General features: G+C 42.0%; 1 protein-coding gene across 1 annotated transcript in view; it reads left to right on the top strand.

Annotated features, from left to right (window-relative positions):
• Window positions 1-23527, top strand: part of LOC111960187 (DENN domain-containing protein 4C) — a 77096-nt gene that overhangs the window by 11558 nt on the left and 42011 nt on the right. The window contains 1 exon segment of the mRNA XM_070437944.1: window positions 21053-21363. Coding sequence (XP_070294045.1) covers window positions 21065-21363 — 299 coding nt within the window. The 5' untranslated portion in view covers window positions 21053-21064.

Genomic DNA, 23527 nt, shown 5'->3' with positions numbered 1-23527 from the left:
AACCTGGGCAAGGTGATTGGAACTTACAGCTGCAGGATGATGACTGCCCGCTGGCCCCTGGTCATCTTCTATAACATCATTGATGTGTCCTCATACAATGCCTTCATGATATGGAACAAGATCAACCCTACCTGGATGCCTGATAAGCGGAGCAAGAGGAGGGTGTTCCTGGAGCAGCTGGGAAAGGCACTTGTAACCTCACACATTCAAAGAAGGGAGCGCCTCCCCCGCACTGCAGCCTCTGCAACGCTTGTGAAAGCTATTCAGGGGTCTGAATCTTGTYCTGATCCACCTGAGGCGAGGATATGCCAATTCTGCCCCCAAAGAAGGACTGTAAAACAAATACTATGTGCTGCACATGTGATAAATACATCTGCAAAGTCCATGCACACACACTTGCATACTGTCCTACATGTGCTAATTAGAGTTGATTTATGTTCACATTTTTGTTTTTGTTTTGTATCTATCTTATTTTATTCTTATTGTTGTTTATACACCTTGTGGGTGTGGGCAATGGTTAAAAAAATGGGAATAGACTAGTATTTTGTAGTTGAAATCCTCATTGTATAGTATTTAAGAATATATCACTATGTTGCCAAAAAAGTTCAAGACTGTCATTGTTTCCCTTCAATAAAATGCATTCAAAACTACTTTCTGCACATTTCTGCTTCTTTCTTAGGCTATAGAAGTGCAATCTCTTGCAAAACACTTCATGTTTACTCCTATGCAGTACCTTTTAGCAATAATAATAAACCTCTACTTTAGTAAAGAGAACAATTATGACAGGTGTGTTGTAATAAAAACGAGTGGTGTCCACTGATTTTAAATGCATTCTTTCTGCATTGTGAAGAAGGAAAACCCACATATTCATGAAGTTTGATGAATTACTGGTTGTTTCTTCATGCAAAATGGATTTGGGGTTTAAAATTCAATTAAGCTGTTTTATTTTAGGGGTTTAGTGAAGGTGGATCATTTTTGACCCTTAGGACAAAGGGAGTATACAGAATGTTGAGACTACACAATGATTAACTAGGCAAGTCAGTTAATAACAAATTATTATATACAATGACTGCCTACCCCGGCCAAACCCTGGACAACGCTGGGCCAATTGTGCACCGCCCTATGGGACTCCCAATCACGGCTGGATGTGATGCAGCCTGGATTCGAACCAGGGACCACAGTGTACATAAACTATTCTATCCTGCGTATTCTTCAGGTATACTACATATTCTATCCATATATTGTCCATAATGTCTATACATCCCATCATGACCAAAAGTATGTGGATACCTGCTCGTCCAACATCTCAGTCCAAAACCATGGGCATTAATATGGAGTTGGTCCCTCTGTGCAGCTATAACAGCCTCCACTCTTCTGGGAAGGCTTTCCAGTAGATGTTGGCACATTGCTGCTGGGACTTGCTTCCATTCAGCCACGAGCATTCGTGAGGTCAGGCACTGATGTTGGGCGATTTGGCCTGGCTCCCAGTCGGCGTTCCAATTCATCCCACACTTTGTCATACTGAAACAGAAAAGGGCCTTGCTCAATCCGTTTCCACAAAGTTGGAAGCACAGAATCGTCTAGAATGTCATTGTATGCTGTAGCGTTAAGATTTCCCTTCACTGGAACTAAGGTGCCTGGCCCGAACCATGAAAAAGAGCCCCAGACCATTATTCCTGCTCCACCAAACTTTACAGTTGCCACTATGCATTTGGGCAGGTAGCGTTCTCCTGGAATCTGCCAAATCCAGATTCGTCCGTCGGACTGACAGATGGTGAAGCATGATTCCTTCAGCGACAGGGCCTTCCTCTGACACTGCCTGGTATAGATGTCCTGGATGGCAGGGAACTCTGCTCCAGTGATGTGCTAGGCCGTATGCACTACCCTCTGTAGCGCCTTGCGGTTGGATGCCAAGCAGTTGCCATACCAAGTGTTGATGCAGCCAKTCAAGATGCTCTCAATGGTGCAGATGTATAACTTTTTGAGTATCTGAGGGCCCATGCCACATTTTCAGCCTCCTGAGGGGAAGAGGCGTGGTCGTGCCCTCTTCACGACTGTTGGTGTCTGAACCATGATGGTTCCTTAGTGATGTGGACACCGAGGAACTTGAAGCTCTCGACCCACTCCACTACAGCCCAGTTGATGTGAATGGGGGCGTGCTAGGCCCTCCGTTTCCTGTAGTCCACGATCAGCCCCTTTTGTCTTGCTGACGTTGAGCGAGAGGTTGTTGTCCCGTCAGCACACTGCCAGGTCTCTGACCTCCCTTTAGGCTGTCTCGTCATCGGTGATCAGGCCTACCACTGTTGCGTCGCCGGCAAACTTAATGATGGTGTTGGAGTTATGCGTGGTCATGGGTGAACAGGGAGTACAGGAGGTGACTAAGCACGCACCCCTGAGGGGCCCCCGTGTGAGGGCCAGCATGGTGGATGTGTTACCACACACACACACACACAGCCTTTTGCCATCTGAATCCAATCAGGCAGAGGGGTTTTCAGCTATTTTTCCCCCCTATTAAAAGCCGGATTCCTCCTCCAGACGAGAACACATGGTTTTCCTGTTCTTCTTTTCAAATGGGGGTTTTGTTGCCGCCTTATCCCGGCTCTGTGCCGCAGACACCATACTGTGATGACAGGTGGCAGGGCCACTATTTTGCCATGGGCTCTGTGGAGACTACAGCCATGGAGTGGTACTTTAGAGAGACATGGGTACCGCACTTATGAGGTGTAAATCCAAGCTGTCACCAGATTGACGAAAGGGGCCACATGCCAGACGTTATGGGCTGGCTTTACATAATATGCTGTTGTATATGAAAGTCTTCCAAAGGATATTCCATTTAAAAACCAATATACCCGATTCCTAAAGTTATGTTGATGAGACAAAAACACACATTGCTTCTCTTTCTAGAATGTAGGTTAGAATTGTCAGAGCAATATTTGCTGTGTGAACTGGAATGAGCCTCAAGTTGATATGAATGAATTTGCTTTGCCAGACCTCAGGAGACACTGGATAGGGGTTTGTGTTATATCTGGGTTCTAGTTGACGCCCTGGAGATATTGTTGAATCCAGTAAGTGATTGGTCATAAGTATTGTTTGCTTATAGTACTGTAAAAGGGAAGGAGGTGGCTTACTAAATTGTGTAGTGTAGGTTTTCAAGACAGTAATTTAGATCGTTGAAAATAAGACATGTTATCGGTTCATGTTATTGTAACATATTCAAATGTTCTTAAACATTTGTCTAGAGAGAAATATCTGTGCTTTGGTAGGCAAACTCTGTCAGTCTTTTCTGTGATATGTTCATATTTCTCTCTCTGTATGACAGTGTTGTGTGTGTGTGTCACTCACTGCCATTGCCATTCTCCTCAGACAAGTTGGTCCCCAGTCTCCAATGAATGGAGCTTCATGACAGGGCCTCTGCTCTGCTGGAATAATTGAGACAGGCTTGGCAGAACAGACACAAGACTGACTGCTGTCCATGACCACACACACACAGAAGAGCCCCCTCCATCCCGCCCCCCACAAGACCTAGTGCCCAGGGTCTGTTGTGTGACAGGAATGAGATGACTGACTGTAGAGGAGACCATTGGGGATGGAATTGGGGGTGTTCCACTCCGTACAGCTCATGCTGAAGAGTGAACCACTCTATAACCCTATAGATATTTTCCCCTACAGCTTATTTGCTTGATTTATGTGGATCTTGCTTATAAGATGACAATGTAAAATCATTGACGTTATAAGAGGGCTTGGGAGAGACTATAGAGTGCTGTTAAAATTGGACGATAGCTTGGCACTTGGCACAATGTGCGTGGTGAGGGTTCCTAGAAGAGTCCTCCTCTGCCTGAGGGCTGTTGGACTGGCGTTGCTGGCTTTTGTCAGGTTTTCAAGTTGAGACCAGCACCACAGCCAAGAAACATGACCTGTAATACACAGGCATAGAGGGGCCTGGCCTCCGTTTCCCAGTGTATGGAATGACTCAATGGAGAGTAAAATATAATGAGTGAGGAATTGGCCAGCATGCTCCCCCCCTGTTGGCCAAAGCCAAGGGGAACTTCTGGCATATTGCTTACAGCAGGGCCATGTTCATAAGGGCACAGTGTAGTGAAATGTTCAGGTAGTGCCTCATCCATTTATATATTGTTTCCCCCCTTGGCTATATTCGGTAGGGCACAAAACGTTTGAAACAAAAACAAGCGTTTCTTAAGCCCAGGTTGTGTCTCCCTTTTCTTCTGTCCGTTTTCTTCTGTTTGGTGTAAATACGACACGACACTGGTGAACGTTGGGTGAAACAAGACTGGTTAGACTCGTGTTGGCACTTGCTATAGGCCTCTGTTGCTCATTCACACAGCCATCCCAGTGGAGACGGTGCTTAAATGAATGCAGAAAATTGCAAATCAAAACTTTCTACCACAGCGACTGTCATTTTAGTAAAGCCTATTTGATTCGGAGTTCGGACATTTAAAGTTTGTATTTGAACTATTTCTAAGATGCATCCTTCCGTTTTTTCTGAACTCAATTCACTCAGGCGTAAGAGGGAGGCTTGCTCTACTGCTGCTGGCAGATGCGCACATCAAATACACAGCTGGAATGCTGATTAAGCTGTTAACATGTCCTAATAATTTGAAAGATTGCTCAGAAAACCAGGTTTTAATGGGCGTATGCTTACTTCGATTTTGACCGTACGCCCATTTAAGATAAACAGAGTAAAGTGTTTACATGACTAATGCCATACTCGGCCTACTGCCATAATCAGTTTAATATTGAATTATTAGTGTGCATGTAAACGTACTCCCTGTGACACCCAAGTAGTTCAGCTCTGCCCCAGAGTTACACAGGGAAATGTTTTTTGTTAAGGAGGGGACAAACTGTTCTGTTTATAATGGACATTTCACAGACCAGTTCAATTGGCCTTTAATATTATTAAACTCTGTGCTTGAAAATGCTCTCGTTGTATGAGGATGTCTTTTTATTACCCTACCTGCCCACGCCTGAGGCCTGCAGTTGTTTTAGAGTCAATGTTTTGTCTAAACACATTTATTGCTGAGTCATTTATTTTGATGTGAGATTGTAAAACGGTTAGTTCTGGCTGATTGGCCGATGCCTCTTTCATGTTCCCTGTAGTCTACAAGGCCGCTATCCTCACAAGACAAGATGGCCGAACGTGAAAGGAGCACATGCCAGCTTCTGTTTACAATGTCCTCAAAGGCTTTTAGTTTAATCCCTTCTTCTTCTCCCAAAGTACTGGCGCGCACAGTTTATGGCTGAGAATTGATTTTTTATTTGCTTTCTGAATGTTTAACGTGTACTTTAAAAACGACCCTTCCTCGCTTTTATTTACTGTAGGCCAACGTCTTCATTGAACTGTTTTGTAGGCCAGAGTTCGCGTAGGCATACATTCTCCACGTGACGCCCTTTAAAGAACCACACCGGATCGATTTCCTGCGGGGACTCACCCCTTCCCAGATAGAATAACAACATGAGTGGCATGGGGGCTGCCTGACATTGTTGGGGCTGGGTTGCCATGGCAGAGCTAGTGTTTGTGTACATTGCACAGTCTGTCCACAAAGAGACTAAGTTGTGCTTGTCTTTCTATTTTACTAGTGTGTGTGTGTGTGTGTGTGTGTGTGTGTGTTGTGTGTGTGTGTGTGTGTGTGTGTGTGTGTGTGTGTGTGTGTGTGTGTGTGTGTGTGTGTGTGTGTGTGTGTGTGTGTTCGTCAGGGTAGCCTAAATATAGGAAACACACACATCCTCTACTCAGTGTGTGTGTGTGCATGTGGCCTAATATGTAGGATCTTAATTTGATCACCCTGTTGCAGGAGAACTTTCTTCGGTATGCTGGCCTACTAGGCGGAGTTGTAAAGACTGGCCAATAAAAAATAAAGATTAAGATGGGCAAAAGAACACAGACACTGGACGAAGAGACTTGCTAGAAGGCCAGCATCCCGGAGTTGCCTCTTCAATGTTGACGTTGAGACTGGTGTTTTGCGGGTACTATTTAATGAAGCTGCCAGTTGAGGACTTGTGAGGCGTTGGTTTCTGAAATTGACACTCTAATGTACTTGTCTTCTTGCTCAGTTGTGCACCGGGGCCTCCCACTCCTCTTTCTATTCTGGTTAGGCCAGTTTGTGCTGTTTCTATGAAGGGAGTAGAACACAGCGTTGGGAATAGCCTTCATTTGTCAGAACAAGAATTAGTGACTACGAGTTTCAGAAGAAAGGTCTTTGTTTCTGGCCATTTTGAGCCTGTAATCGAACCCACAAATGCTGATGCTTCAGATACTCAACTAGTCAGCAATTTTATTGCTTCTTTAATCAGGACAACAGTTATCAGCTGTGCTAACATAATTGCAAAATGGTTTTCTAATGATCAATTAGCCTTTTAAAATGATTAACTTGGATTAGCTAACACAACGTGCCATTGGAACACAGGACCGATGGTTGCTGATAATGGGCCTCTGTACACCTATGTAGATATTCCATAAAAAATCAGCTGTTTCCAGCTACAATAGTCATTTACACTTTATTTCTGATAAATTTGATGTTAAGTTAATGGGCAAAAAAAAGAGCTTTTCTTTCAAGAACAAGGCAATTTCTAAGTGACCTCAAACTTTTGAACAGTAYTATATATAATATATATTCTCTCTCATATATTTAATTTTAAATGTTTCTCCTTTCGGAGGAATGTGATCTGGGACTCTGTCTCATTAGGACAGTCATTAGTGAGGCTTGGCCTGGTGGATTAGGTGTTTGGCAGGCAGCTGATATCATCCTTGCTTTCACTGAGTTGTTCTCTCTCAAGCTTGACACCTTGACTTTTTCTCACGTCTCCCTACAACACACTGACCGTGTTGTGTTGGGTGCGTACATGCGCGTGCATTTTGTTGGGGGTACATTTCGAGGTATAGGTGTAGGTGTTCAGCAGGTGCTGCAGAATTTCAAGCGAAGGGGTTGGTTGAGAGTGCTGTTGTCAGGGAAATGCCAGGACCGTGTGCTGAATACGAAGCCGTGATGATGCTGCTTCTGTTTCAATGAACTCAGTCCCATCTTTAGCTCAGGGGGAATAGAGGAATCATCATCCAAACCAGACATTATTATTAAGGGTTTCCTCTCAGTTGAATTCCATTCAAGGTTGTGTTTGATATGAGATTCTGCGTGCACGAGTTTACATACTCATAATGTAGTTTATATAGGCCTATTTGTTGTGGTCGTAGGAGAATTAGTTAGATGTAAAAGGATGATAAAGTGTGATATTTTTCCTAATGGTAGGCTGATGGGACTAATGGGCTACTTTTCCCGAATATTGGGATATGAAGTCTTTTTGGGATATGTTTTGTCTGAGCCTTACCAAGTACAAGGCCTAACGGTACCTAACACGATGGGGACGACGAAACAACGGAAGCCTCTACTTTTCAATGGAGGGAAGCGAAGTGGGCGGGGTGACCGTTGGGCGATTCGAGCCTGTGGAAACGTGAACGGGGGAGACCTAAATTGTGGAAAGCTGAACTTTATGCAAATACTCTGCGATGTCACGGTGCTATTGACCAATCGAAGCACACTATAGCTTCCAGCCACTACTGGATTGGCTGTTGATATTTAGCAGTACCTTGCTAGCACCCAAACGTGGGCGATGCTAGCGTGGCGAGGCAAAATACAAGTKCTAGTTAACAGGGCCGGTAACAGCATTGGCAGGATTGTGGGTTGGCAGGACTTGTACAGTGTTTGTTTGCAGATATCTGTTTCTGTTTACGTTTTGTCTTGTGGATCCTTTCATTACCAACCGCGTGTGTGTGTTTATTTATGTGAGAGATCAGGCATCTGTGCCAACGCTGCCAGGAAGCTGGCATGGTCATAGCATGACCGTGAGTCATACCCACCACCACTCTGTGATACCAGTTTGCTCCTGACTCCTGCTGGCACCAWACTATCAGCTTGAGAATGAGGGTCTCTGTTTGTGTTACAGAGTGGTCTACCGTTAAGTATCCAAAGAAGAAGGAAAAATGCTTCTTGTACGCCGGGTAGTGTGGGACTTGGTCTTCAATAATMCAGTGAGATTGTAAATGTATGGTTTGTGTAGATCATTGTATTCAACAGCTAGGCAATATGATTTGTTACAGTGGATTTTACTGCCCTACTTATCATGACAATGTGTCCATAGTCCATCAATATGGATATTTGAATTGTCACATGGCACTTAGCAARCTGCGTTAAAAGACAATGCAGCTCAGCCTCGTTTAGCTATTGGTAATTCAATGCATGATATATATATATGGTACCAAGATGCATAAATAACTCACTCCCAGTTGTGTGAAAAATATGTTATTGATTACATCAGCCACTTAAGTTGTGTSTTTTGTTTGGACTGCTGCAAATACCCGTTCATTGAACAGTATGAACCTGAGCCTTCATCCTTAATCGTGTGAGCGTGCATGTGTGTGTGTGCATGCCAGATGACGCAATTCAAATGTCACTCTTGATCTTCGATTACCCGTGCAAGCATGTTGACTCTGAAGTCTTAACTATTCATGACATCTGAAATATATGCCGTGGGAGTAGCTTTTTCAAACCTTGAGCTGTAAGGTGTATATACACTGAGTGTACAAAACATTAAGAAAACCTTCCTTATATGAGTTGCCCTCAGACCAACCTCAATTCGTCGGTGCATGGACTCTACAAGGTGTCGAAAGCGTTCCACAGGTATGCTGGCCCATGTTGACTCCAATGCTTCCCATAGTTATCAAGTTGGCTGGATGTGTTTTGGGTGGTGGACCATTCTTGATACACACGGGAAACTGTTGAGCGTGAAAAACCAGGCAGCGTTGCAGTTCTTGACACACAATCAAACCGGTGTGCCTGGCACCTACTACCATACCCTGTTCAAAGGCACAAATATTTTGTCTTACCCATTCACGCTCTGAATGACACACACACAATCCATGTCTCAATTGTCTCAAGGCCTAAAAATCSTTATTTGACATKTCTGCTCCCMTTCATCTACACTGATTTGAAKTAGATTTAACAAGTGCCATCAACAAGGGATCATAGCTTTCACCTGGTCAGTCTATATCATGGAAAGAGCAGGTGTTCATAATGTTTTGTACACTCAGTGTATACCACTGTTACAGACCAGGGTTGTTTMTTTTTAAAAGCCTGATGTACTACTTCAGAGTTGTGATCTGAAATGYCTGATACGGCTTTGAGAGAGCCAGACCCCTCTATGCATTCGCATTAAAGACTAACAAGACGAGTTGTTTTCCAGTCACAAGTCCACTAACCACCACCAAACAAACACATTCTCTGTGCCGTAAGAGCGTTGATCTAGAACACATTTAATGGTGTGCTTTTATTATACGGCAAAAAGTGTATTAAGAATGAAAGCTAGCTCTGACAGTTAACTGTGAGGTGTAACCATGGATACGATGATTTAAATCTCTGCAGAAAGTAGTACCAGCAGTGGCTTGTCTCCTCTGTCTGCTATAGTGCACTGCATAGCATACTAAGGACTCTGTTCAGTCAAACTAACTCACTATCTGGATGGTGAAGGGGTCCGGACAAACACCATTATTTTTGTGATATGAGAATGCACGGCCGGATCCATTTGGATGAGAACTTTGTTTACTGCGCGAAGCCAAAACAAAATAAACTTGACTGCATTTTGATTTGCACACACACATTTTCAGAGGAAGAATTGCTGCCTGTGGTTTTGCCCCCCTCTGAGCAAAGTAAATGGCTCAGGGAAAGAGCATGYTATGTGGGATGTATCTCAGCTCCTTTGAACCTGAAGCCCGGTCCCACTCACTYTCTCCAGAATCGTTCCATGTCATTTCAGCAAGCTATGACGTCACCCATCTTTGATTGTTCTGAAATCTTTTCTGCAGTTAGAAACCGATAAGATAAGCATTCCTGTAACATTATTTCGTGAAATATAATTTGAACTCTGAAAAAAATTAGCTAGTTGATTGCACCCGAATTGTACATTTTCWTTTATGGGTTCAGATAATATTCATTAAATATAGCACCTACCGTCTGATTTGTACAACATCTTCCTACCAGTGAGTAGTAATACATGAGGATTTCCCCAAAAATTCAGAATGCCACTCATGGACCCCCCCACACCCCATGCCAGTCCCACCCCAGCAACCAGTATCTGTTCTCCATGTCTGACAAGTAGTATGAAGCTGCGGTTTGGAGTATTGTTTCTTAATACTGTAATGTATTCCTAGTGATTTTGGTAATGGTTATGTTCCCCTGTTCAGAGAATTTAGACATTTGAAGTCTCTTGCCTTAATTCCCATAATAGAGTGGGAAAGTACCAGGTTTTGCCCAGTAGATAGTGCTATTCCTGCTACCCACCCTTGTATCCAGTTTGCTGGTCTCGTGTTTATTAAATTGATCACAATATTTTCTTTGAAAGTTTGGGTAGAAAACCATTAGCTCTAGCTCATGGTGATGACAAATTGTGTGGCCATCCTCACAAGTCAAGCCAGTCCTCCATGAAAGCAATTTGGTTTGTCCTTCTCTAGCAACCTAATGGTTCAACCCAACTCTCCTTTAAAAGTCTAACAAATGGCAGCTCTCTGAGAGGGCTTATTCYTATGGTGCAATTCTCATGAATACTTTTCCTACAAGCCCACAACTTGGAGACATGGGCTAGTGATGAAAACCCTAATAAAATAAAACAATTATAAACCATTGTGTGGCAGTCTTATGTTTTCCAATACAATTATTAGAAAAGATCTCTATGGGTAGTATGATAAGTGACATTTACCATTAAACCCAATACCAGTGCCATTGTGCTGTTGGGACTTTCACCATTGTAGACCATTAGAGACCATAACATTTAAACCATTAGAACTGCTGTAGCCTAATGGTTTGCTTGTTCACCAGGAGTGGTCTAACTAATACACCACACACTCAAAGGGGCCGTTTCCTGGACAAAGATTAACTGTCTATTTGTGGAAAATTCACCCTGATTAACTCTTTAGTCATCACAGTTTACCTAGCGACCGTCTTTTTTAAATTAAATGAGCAAAAAAATATATTTTATTTGGAATGGCAAATCAGACAAAATGAAAAGGTCCTATTTATATAATGAATATGAATTAGGAGGGCAGAAATTAAATATTAAAGCATTAGAAATTAAATATTAAAGCATCAGACCTCTCACTAAAGGCATCAGTCATACAAAAGTTATAGTTAAATCCGAAATGGTTCTCCAGTAAATTAGTAAGAATGTCTCACCCCATGTACAAGAATGGCCTTTTCCCCTTTATTCAGATTACAACCGCTTACTTTCGGTTATTTGAAAATGAAATCAGCTCCAGAATATCGTTATTTTTTTAACAAGCCATAGAAAGTTGGTTGCAATTTCAGTTTAATCACCCTGAAAAGACAGAACAAATAATACAACAAATATTGTGGTTAAACTCAAATATACTATTGATAAAAAACCTTGATTTTTCGATAAAATGTATAAAAAATTGTTTTTAATCTTTGTAAATTATATCATAAATAGGACTGGTGGAGTTGTCACACATGCAGCTAACAAAGACATATAGAAATGTCAGCTCTACCCAAAATTACAACCAACTAATTACAGCATTACTGCAAAAATGGAAGAGGCAAATGGAAGGGGGAAAAAGTAAGGAACTTGTCTGTCGGCCCTGCATTAAAGACCAAAATTGGTTCAAGAAAATTGTGATAAATAAAAATATATACCAGTTTCATTTAAGGACCAAAAAATGGACAGCTGCGCCATATAAATTGTAAAATAGTTGGGAAGAGATCTTCGATGTACCGATTCCATGGCACAACGGCGCCGGATTCAAAACTTCAAATTTTTCTATTTAAATAATTCTACAAAATTCTTGCAACCAATAGAATGTTATATACAGTTGAAGTCGGAAGTTTACATACACCTTAGCCAAATACATTTAAACTCAGTTTTTCACAATTCCTGACATTTAATCCTTGTATAAAATCCCTGTCTTAGGTCAGTTAGGATCACCACCTTATTTTAAGAATGTGAAATGTCAGAATAATAGCAGAGAGAATGATTTATTTCAGCTTTTATTTCTTTCATCACATTCCCAGTGAGACAGAAGTTTACATACTCAATTAGTATATGGTAGCATTGCCTTTAAATTGTTTAACTTGGGTCAAACGTTTCGAGTAGCCTTCCACAAGCCTCCCACAATAAATTGGGTGAATTTTGGCCCATTCCTCCTGACAGAGCTGGTATAACTGTGTCAGGTTTGTAGGCCTCCTTGCTTGCACATGGTTTTTCAGTTCTGCCCACAAATGTTCTATTGGATTGAGGTCAGGGCTTTGTGATGGCCACTCCAATACCTTGACTTTGTTGTCCTTAAGCCATTTTGCCACAACTTTGGAAGTGTGCTTGGGGTCATTGTCCATTTGGAAGACCCATTTGTCCATTTGGAAGACCCAAGCTTTAATTTCCTGACTGATGTCTTGAGATGTTGCTTCAATATATCCACATAATTTCCCTTTCTCATGATGCCATCTATTTTGTGAAGTGCACCAGTCCCTCCTGCAGCAAAGCACCCCCACAACATGATGCTGCCACCCCCATCCTTCACAGTTGGGATGGTGTTCTTTGGCTTGCAAGCCTCCACCTTTTTCCTCCAAACATAACGATGGTAATTATTTACATTTACATTTAAGTCATTTAGCAGACGCTCTTATCCAGAGCGACTTACAAATTATGACCAAACAGTTCTATTTTTGTTTCATCAGAACAGAGGACATTTCTCCAAAAAGTATGATCTTTGTCCCCATGTGCAGTTGCAAACCGTAGTCTGGCTTTTTTATGGTGGTTTTGGAGCAGTGGCTTCTTCCTTGCTGAGCGGCCTTTCAGGTTATGTCGATATAGGACTTGTTTTACTGTGGATATAGAGACTTTTGTACCTGTTTCCTCCAGCATCTTCACAAGGTCCTATGCTGTTGTTCTGGGATTGATTTGCACTTTTCGCACCAAAGTACGTTCATCTCTAGGAGACAGAACGCGTCACCTTCCTGATGGTAAGACGGCTGCGTCGTCCCATGGTTTTTATACTTGCATACTATTGTTAGGTACGTGGTACCTTCAGGAGTTTGGGAATTGGTTTTAAGGATGGAACAGACTTGTGTAGGTCTACAATTCTTTTCTGAGGTCTTGGCTGATTTCTTTTGATTTTCCCATGATGTCAAGCGAAGAGGCACTGAGTTTGAAGGTAGGCCTTGAAATACATCCACAGGTACACCTCCAATTGACTCAAATGATGTCAATTAGCCTATCAGAAGCTTCTAACGCCATGACATCATTTTCTGGAATTTTCCAAGTTGTTTAACCTCTCTGGGATATCCGGGACGGTAGCGTACTACCTAGCCAACAGCCAGTGAAATTGCAGGGCGCCAAATTCAAAACAACAGAAATCCCATAATTAAAATTCTTCAAACATACAAGTATTTTACACCATTTTAAAGATAAACTTGTTGTAAATCCAGCCACAGTGTCCGATTTCAAAACGAAAGCACACCAAACGATTGTTAGGTCAGGACCTAGTCACAGAAAAACACAGCCATTTTTCCAGCCAAAGAGAGGAGTCACAAAAAGCAGAAATAGAGATAAAATGAATCACTAACCTTTGATGATCTTCATCAGATGACACTCATAGGACTTCATGTTACACAATACATGTATGTTTTGTTCGATAAAGTTCATATTTATATCCAAAAATCTCAGTTTACATTGGCGCGTTATGTTCAGTAATGTTTTGCCTCCAAAACATCCTGTGATTTTGCAGAGAGCCACATCAATTTACAGAAATACTCATAATAAACATTGATAAAAGATACAACTATTATACATGGAACTTTAGATAAACCTCTCCTTAATGCAACCACTGTGTCAGATTTCAAAAAAACTTTACGGAAAAAGCACATCATGCTATAATCTGAGTACAGCGCTCAGAGCCCAAACAAGCCAGGAAGATATCCGCCATGTTGTGGAGTCAACAGATGTCAGAATAGCATTATAAATATTCACTTTGATGATCTTCATCAGAATGCACTCCCAGGAATCCCAGTTCCACAATAAATGTTTGATTTGTTCCATAAAGTCCATCATTTATGTCCAAATACCTCCTTTTTGTTTGCACGTTCAGTACACAATCCAAACTCGCGACGCGCGGGCAAGTCCATGCAAAAGTTCAGACGAAAAGTCATATTACAGTTCGTAGAAACATGTCAAAAGAAGTATAGAATCAATCTTTAGGATGTTTTTAACATAAATCTTCAATAATGTTCCAACCGGAGAATTCCTTTGTCTTCAGAAATGCAATGGAACGCATGCGAACTCTCTCACGTGAACGCGCGTTGTCAGCTCATGGCACTCTGCCAGACCCATGACTCAAAGAGCTCTCATTCCCCCCTCCTTCACAGTAGAAGCGTCAAACAAAGTTCTAAAGACTGTTGACATCTAGTGGAAGCCTTAGGAAGTGCAATATGACCAATATCCCACTGTATCTTCGATAGGCGATGAGTTGAACACCTACAAACCTCAGATTTCCCACTTCCTGGTTGRATTTTTTCTCAGGTGTTTGCCTGCCATATGAGTTCTGTTATACTCACATACATCATTCAAACAGTTTTAGAAACTTCAGAGTGTTTTCCATCCAAATCTACTAATTATATGCATATTCTAGCTTTTAGGACTGAGTAGCTCAATACTGCCCCCAGCCATAAGAAGTTAATCACATGGAATAGCCTTAATTTCTCAGAACAAGAATAGACTGACGAGTTTCAGAAGAAAGGTCTTTATTTCTGACCGTTTTGAGCCTGTAATCGAACCCATAAATGCTGATGCCCCAGATACTCAACTAGTCTAAAGAAGGCCAGTTTTATTGCTTCTTTAATTAGAACAACACTTTTCAGCTGTGCTAACATAATTGCAAAAGGGTTTTCTAATGATCAATTAGCCTTTTAAAATGATAAACTTGGATTAGCTAACACAACATGCATTGAAACACAGGAGTGATGGTTGCTGATAATGGGCCTCTGAACGCCTATGTAGATATTCCATTAAAATCAGCTGTTTCCAGCTACAATAGTCATTTACAACATTAACAATGTCTACACTGTATTTCTGATTAATTTGATGTCATTTTAATGGGCAAAAAATTWGCTTTTCTTTCAAAAACAAGGACATTTCTAAGTGACCCCCAAACTATTGAATGGTAGTCTATATTTATCCCAAAAATATATGGGGGATTGGAAATGATGCGGGCAATTACATTGATGGAAGCGACAATAAATAAATAAATAACCCCCCCAAAAACTACATTWAAAAAAWWAAATAATAATAACTCTTAGATTGGTCCATGCTGATTGGGAGGTTCCCCAGAATCTCAACCAATCCTAATCCAACCAACCCTAATCATGACCATAATGGTGAATTTGTACTGGATATGTAGTTATTGGCATCCTCTGACTGGATAAAAAATATAGTAGAAACAGTGCCATTTAGTGGGCAAAACATGGCTGTATACCAAAACATATTGTTGGGGTGGTGTTGGCGTGGGGGGTCCGTGTGTGGCTTTTGACCATTGTTTTGTGTTCCTCATGTCTTACTCATTGTAAGGAAGAAATTGGGTCCACATCGGATGTTGGGAACTCTATTGAATATTATGGGAATCCTATAAAGGAAAATTGCCAATCTGGGTGCAATCAATTAGCTTAATTTCTCAGTAATCAAATTATATATATTTAAAATGTTGCAGGAATGCTAATCTTACCTGTTCCTTAATGCAAAAACTATTTCGGAAATCCTCCTTGTGCTTTTTGAGGTGGAATGACGCTCCATTAAGCTAGCCAAAGAGCCAATGTGTTCACCCCCCCCCATTTGACCGCTCCAGGGAACTTTCGCATTTCCATTTACTTCTTTTACCCTGGAGCAACCAAACCACATCAGAGGGGGCGCCACCCCTCCGTCATCATTAAAGGCATTTTTTTATTGCCTGCCTTGTTTGTGGAAACCCTGAGTCATTCTTCCTTGATCTTTCACTCAACATGAAACTGTGTTGTCTCGCTCTGGACCATTATGCAATCCTTTTGAGGGGTGAAATCCAACAGGGTTCAGGCTCTTAAGTAGTRCTGGGAAATAACCGAGTAAATTAACTTAACTTGTGCTCATCTAAGGACTATGATGATGCATCATGGGTGAATACAACTTTATTTAAAAACTGATTGCCGTTTTTACCGGAACTTGAAAAAGTKACACTGTTTTTACTTAATAAATATTATAGTTTAATGCTAACTTTGACTTGTTAAATTTTTATGATTTATGGACAAACTACAGCAACATATTTTGTTTTATTCAAATAAATTAGGTTTTTCTAAAATACAATTGTAGAGAATGACTCGAGTTTAGTCCGGACACATTTCGGTAAAAATAATTAACGGTGAAAAAGTACAACATTCTGGCAAAAATATATATATTTTTAAATAAGACACTTTGCCAAAAACTAGACATCTTAGTCTTCAGAGTGATAGTTTATTTATGCAAATGCATCATGGTTTTGTAACCACATTTAGCTACAGACAAGTTTAAAGCTGGTTTAATGAGAATCACCTAACCCTAATTCTAACCATAAACCTAAACTTCACCCCTATGCCTAAAATAGCCTTTTTCTTGTGGGGACCGGCAAAATGTCTGCACTTGTAAGAATTTCCCTTGTCCCCACAAGGATAGTAAAACCCAACAAACACCGACTTCATGGCATGCCAACTACCATGGCTGTTTGAGTTTATACATACCCTTTCACTTACTGTAGACCGTATGTGATTCATTATTGCTCCTGTCCAAATATGTATAGTTGTGAATGCACAAGTGCAAAACTCAGTACATCTTGTCCCTGTCCTTTCCTTGTACAGACAGGACACAATACCCATGTAGCCTAGTGCATGACATTTACTTGGAACAAATAGGGCACAGTTTGGGTCACCTTTCTGACATGGTGAGAGAGTGGTATGTCTTTTTATGGAACCAACTGCAGGGGTACAAATGTACTGTAGTCTGTAACCTAGGTGACAGCCCTGTTGTGAGGTCCCAGTCTTTGGTCTACCAAGGGCTGGCACAATTATAGTATAATCATGTAACTGACAATTATGGACAATAACAGTGAAMAAAAAAAAAAAAAAGATTGCCATCTTAGTACATTTATTTTAGGTGAGAGAGGGATTCAACTCTATATTCAAGTAGATTATAGTTTACCTAATAGGAGTTTGGTGGTTAGAGTTGGTAATAATTTTACGAGCAGAGCAGCGTGGTCAGGGGAAGAAGCTTAATTTCCAAAAGTTCCAAGCGGTTAAAATCATAAAATCAACAGTGTTTTAGATAGTGGTGTCAGCAAGGCTGTGTTGTATTTATTAGGTGCACTACATGGCCAGAATTATGTTGTCGAACATCTCATTCCAAAATCATGTGCATTAATATGGAGTTGGTACCCCCTTTGCTGCTAAAACAGCCTCCACTCTTCTGGGGAGGCTTTCCACAAGATGTTGGAACATTGTTGCGGGGACTTGCTTCCATTCAGCCACAAAAGCATTACTGAGGTCGGGCACTGATGTTGGGCGATTAGGCCTGGCTTGCAGTCGGCGTTCCAATTCATCCCAAAAGTGTTCGATGGGGTTGAGGTCAGGGCCTTGTGCAGGCCAGTCAAGTTCTTCCACACCGATCTCGACAAATAATTTCTGTATGGATCTCGCTTTGTGCACGGGGGCATTGTCATGTTGAAACAGGAAAGGGCCTTTCCCAAACTGTTGTCATAAAGTTGAAGCACAGAATCATTTAGAATGTCATTGTATGCTGTAGTGTTAAGATTTCCCTTCACTGGAACGAAGGGGTCTAGCCCGAACCATGAAAAACAGCCCCAGACCATTTATTCATCCTCCACCAAACTTTACAGTTGGCACTATGCATTGACGCAGGTAGCGTTCTCCTGGCATCTGCCAAACCCAGAATCGTCTGTCGGACTGCCAGATGGTGTAGCATGATTCATCACTCCAGAGAACGCGTTTCCAGAGTGCAATGGCGGAGAGCTTTACACCACTCCAGCCGACTCTTGGCATTGCGCATGGTGCTGTTAGGCGTGTGTGCGGCTGCTCGGCCATGGAAACCCATTTCATGAAGCTCCTGACGAGCAGTTCTTGTGCTGATGTTGCTTCCAGATGCAGTTCGAAACTCTGTAGTGAGTGTTGCAACCGAGGACAGATGATTTTGCGCTTCAGCACTCTGCGGTCCCTTTCTGTGAGCTTGTGTGGCCTACCACTTCGGGACTGAGCTGTGTTGCTCCTAGACGTTTCCACTTCACAATAACAGCACTTAGAGTTGTCCGGGGCAGCTCATTTGACAAACTGACTTGTTGGAAAGGTGGCATCCTATGACGGTGCCATGTTGAAAGTCACTGAGCTCTTCAGCAAGGCCATTCTACTGCTAATGTTTGTCAATGGAGATTGCATGAATGTGTGCTCGATTTAATACACCTGTCAGCAACAAGTGTGACTAAAATAGCCAAATCCACTCATTTGAAGGGGTGTCCACATACTTTTGCTAATTGCACATTTTCGAAGGCGCATTATGATACACTACAAGCTCAAAACATTTTGCTACAAAAATTACRTCTATGACAATCCCCATGTCCATTTGCTTGACAATGTATCGTTTCCCAAAAATCCAGAATTGTCATAGCCCATACTTGACGCTGAGAGCTGTATGAAGAAGTGGGTCAAGCTGTTGCGACCACAATAGGTTATGTTACGATTATAACAATAAACATTGGAGAGGGAGACGCAACAAAACGGATACACAGCCAGGAGACAGCAAGAATCATTTGCGGTCTTCGGGCTGTGTATCCATTTTGTTGCTCTCTCCCTCTCCAATGTTTATTTTATCAACTACAATGAACAAAAATATTAACGCAACATGTAAAGTGTTGGTCCAATGTTTCATGAGATGGAAAAAAGCTTATTTCTATAAAGAAAATTGCACAAATTTGTTTACATATCTATTAGTGAGCGTTTCTCCTTTGCCACCTGACAGGTGTAGCATATCACGAAGCTGAAAAACGGCATGATCATTACACAGGTGCACCCTGTGCTGGGGCATTACAAGGCCACTTTAAAATGTGCAGTTTTGTCACAACACAATGCCACAACTGTCTCATGTCTTGAGGGAGCGTGCAATTGGCATGCTGACTGTAGGAATGATTGGCTGGGCCTGGCTCCCCAGTGGGTGGGCCTATGCCCTCCCAGGCTGCACGCCTGCCCAGTCATGTGAAATCCATATAATGAATCTATTTCAATTGACAGATTTTCCTACATGAACTRTAACTCAGTAAAATCTTTGAAATTGTTGCATGTTGCTTTTATTTTTTGTTCAGTTTACAATGCAAACTAGAGTCCGACATTCAAATTGGTTCCAGATTATGAAGGCATTTTTTTAGGGCCTACATTCAGGTTTGACACTCGATACTCTAAATGTGATGGTTTTGGTGTGTTTCTGCGTTGAGTATGGGGATATTTATCAGTACTTCCGTGTGCTTGTTCATGCCATTGGTTTTTCCTGTATTGTACTCGATAGCATCTCCTCATCAAACTACACGTGAAACACTAAATAACATCTGACCATATAAGTGTCAAGGATGAGGTCACAGCCCCGTGCTAAAAGTCTCTGAGACCGAGATTATTAAACACTGTTATGAAGTGGGCTAAATTAAGTCCAGAGCCTGCCGGGTGCTCCTCCTTCAGTTCAGAGGGGCCAMGTTTCTCTCCTGCTCCTGCCCCATGCTGCAGCTGACTCACGCCTGGAAAATGCCACTTCCTGCATGATTTTCCGCCGCTCTTTGAAGAGAATGGGATGTTGTTTGCTTTCTTAGCTTTTCTTTCTTCTTAGACAGCCGTTTGCTTCTTTTTGCCGTATCCTCCTCCCAAAGCCCAGTGTTTTTCTTGGACGCCCGAATAACCTCTTTTTGCACCGTAAAGTAGTTATTCTAACTGTATAAATCAAAATGGTCACAGTCTTTAGAAGTCCCCCACTCTCCCACAAGCAAGGTAACCTGGGACTTATGCTGCCATGTTATTTGAGACTACCGTTGACAGTATTTATGCCTGTGGTTATTGTGCACAGTAAATGGCTTGTTCAAGGAATATGCTGAGGGATTTGAGTAATTTACAGACTATAATAAGTTATTAGTTATAATATCTACCAGCATAAAAAACAAGCTGTGATAGTTTCCAACCCCTCTCACTGAGAGCAGAGGGTTCGGGCTCCATTAGCTGTTAGACTAATTGCATCTAATTACTACCTCWATGCCATGGTGCTCGTTATGGCTAATTGATGAATCATTCTACTTCTTCTACAGCAGGAAATCGAAGCATCTGATTAATCCTCGCCGAGCTTTAGCATATGGTCGTCTTGAATCTCGGGAAGGAAGCGTTTTTATATCCCAAGTGAATAGAATAACAGGACCCCATGCTCTCGTTTTCCAAAGAACGTTTTGTAAGACTCGTGTCATCTTGATTTATGCTTACAGTGGTGTTTTGGTGCATTCCTCTCGGCTCTGCCGCTCTCCTCTGCCTCTCCCTAGTCACCGACGCTCCTAACTCTCTCCATGTCCATTAGTATGGGACTGGGAAGTGATATACAGTGACAGGAGTGTTTGTGAATAAGTCGCGTCGTTTCACAAGACCCCTGTCATTCCTTAGGTATATTAAGTACTCTATACGTATTCAGTCATTAGGGATTCCACATACACTGTTAGAATGTAAAGGACTGTCCCATGGTGCCTGTGTGATATAAGGAGCAGGTCGTTCCCATGTGACTTGCTCTGAACCATTTATATAGACTAAGACCTAGGCTACATTGCTCTTACAGAAGGCCTGGATAAGGCCCCAAATTCCATAGACATATCCCTACTTTGATAACAAACATTTTTTTTTTTCTCCCATTCTCTGACCTCCAACCTCACTTTTGACCTTGCCCCACCCGCCTCTTCTCTCCCCAGGCACGACCAGCCATGATTGAGGACAAGGGCCACCGTGTGACCGACTACTTTGTGGTGGCCGGGCTGACGGACAAGTCCACGCCCCTGGAGCAGGACCTGTCGGAGACCAAGTCCAGCGGGCCCAAGGCGCCCATTACTGACCTGGCCGTCATCAACAAGTCGGCGGGCGAGACGGTGCCGGAGGGCTTCACCTGCATGGAGAGCACCTACAGTGGGCAGCAGGCCAACCTCAACCACGGCAGCCTTAAGAGCCACGAGCTGTTCCTCTGCTACAAGAGGGACCGCGACAAGCCCCCGCTCATCGATATCGGGTGAGTCCGTCTGTGTGCGCTCTACTGTGAAACCAAATTAACAAAAAAAAAAAAGGGTGTTTCACAATGGCATCATTTGGGTGAACTCTGAAACAGGTGCGCCATAGCCTCATAATCCCTTCCTCGTCCCAATGAGACCAATTACCAGAATAGACATCTCTAATAGAGCTGCAAAGTACATCTACCTTAATCCTTTTCTTTGAAAACGACACTGATACACTGAAAATGGTAATGATAATTGCTTCTTGTCTATTATTGAGCTATTGTGGAATAACCCTCTGCAATGTAGGCCTATTGCTTGCTTATTATTTGTAGTACTTTTGGGTTATTTGCTAATTGAATGCATCCCCCCCATTTGAAGTAAATCACATTTAATTTGAAAGCACTTTACTTTCTATCAGGGAAATAACAGCACCCAGTAGTGTTGCGTTTTGAAAGAGTGATGCCAACCACTATCCTCAAATGAGTGTTTAGCCTTGATCCGGGGGATTTGTTGGCGCCTGTCATTCTACGCTGTTAGATTTGGTAGTTACATATCTCCACTCTTCTTAACTAAAACAACAAGCTGGAGTTTCCAGTTACTTGGCTCGACTGATTTAAAAAAAATCCTTTGTCCTGCTATGGGAATGCACACGTTTCTCTTCAACCGTCACTGACTAGAGTGTAAACAGCAGATCAAATATCAAGTGTTTACCCAAATAAATTACATAGTCATACTCTGGCTAGTAAAGGACACTTACACTTCTTGGAGTGGAGAGTGAAAATTCCATCTTGGATTTAGGTAGTTCCGACGTAGCATAATTATCGGAAACAGACATGGTTTGGGATGTGGGGACTTAGAATTCATTTTGTTGTTGAGCTCCTTGCAGGTTTGTGAGATTGAAGGATGAGAATAGAGGCGGGAGCTATTGCCCCAAGGCTTCGTCTAGGCTTTGACTGCTAACTCAATCCAATGTAGAGATACAATCCAGACCCTTTATCCTAATATAGTTCTACTCCACAGCAGGCAAAGCGTGTTTAAATTGTCATTAAAACCCACATTACAATCCGTTTACTACTCCATTCAGTAGACTTTCGTTTCAAGTAAATTAGACCGACTTTTATGCCTGTGTGCGCAGTGCTTCTAAAAAATGATTATTTCACTCAGCTCTTCACGTGCTCAAAGCCCTCAGACAGGGAGTGTTGCATCGCAATGTGGGATAGGCTATATAGGATTCAGTTCTTTGACTTTGTATGATTATTTTACCAGCTATGAAACAAAACGGCAGAAATACTTTGAAAAGAGCTACTGCATTTATTTTACTATAAATGTGATCATACTTCACTATTTGTATTCACTAATGCGAGTGAAATGCATGACCACCCGCCTACGTGGCTAGTGAAATAGACATCTTACCCGCTAATGCCAAAGTCTACCCGCATTTGGCAGGTGGTGGGTGTTAATTCTAGGCCCTTTGCACAATTTTGGGGGGTTCTTGCATTGGAATTATATTGATTTCTGCTTATCACGCTATACCACAGCAAAAAGTTCAAATGCAGAGACACCGAGACCATTGATTGAGTGCTTTTGAAGTGACATGTTGACACAATCTCTGCTGTACTGTATCAGCACAAACAATGTACAGCGCCCTACACACTAAAGCAAGGCCGTTTTGGTAATTAATAAAGGCTACAAGCTAGATAGACTGTTTGTAATAGGTGAATATCCCCAGGGGCGTAACTTTCACTGGTGACCATGTGAATGCCTCCGAGCGGTCGGGTAGGCTGTTTTGTAGTTTTTATCTGACTGGGGGGGGGGGGAGGGGGAATATATATATATATATGTTCCCCCACATCTAAAACCAAAGTTGTGCCCCTGATTGACCCTATGTGAATGCAGCCATACACACAGCTAGCGGTCTTACCAAAATAATGCAAACTAAAGTATTAGCCTTGTTATTCATGCATAAAAACAAATACTGAATAGCAGTTTGGCTTAGAATACAGACACAACTGTGAATGCGAACGAATGAATGTGAACAGAACAAAACAGCGGTACCAAGTAGGCCTTGTAAACAAAATATCAGATCAATAAGGACATGAAAGAATCTATAGTGCCTTCAGAAACTATTGACACCCCTTGACTTTTCCTCCACATTTTGTTGTTTTACAGCCTGAATTTAAA

This window comes from Salvelinus sp. IW2-2015, linkage group LG37 (assembly GCF_002910315.2).
Source record: "Salvelinus sp. IW2-2015 linkage group LG37, ASM291031v2, whole genome shotgun sequence".
NCBI lineage: Eukaryota > Metazoa > Chordata > Actinopteri > Salmoniformes > Salmonidae > Salvelinus > Salvelinus sp. IW2-2015.
This window is presented reverse-complemented; position numbering and strand designations above follow the sequence as displayed.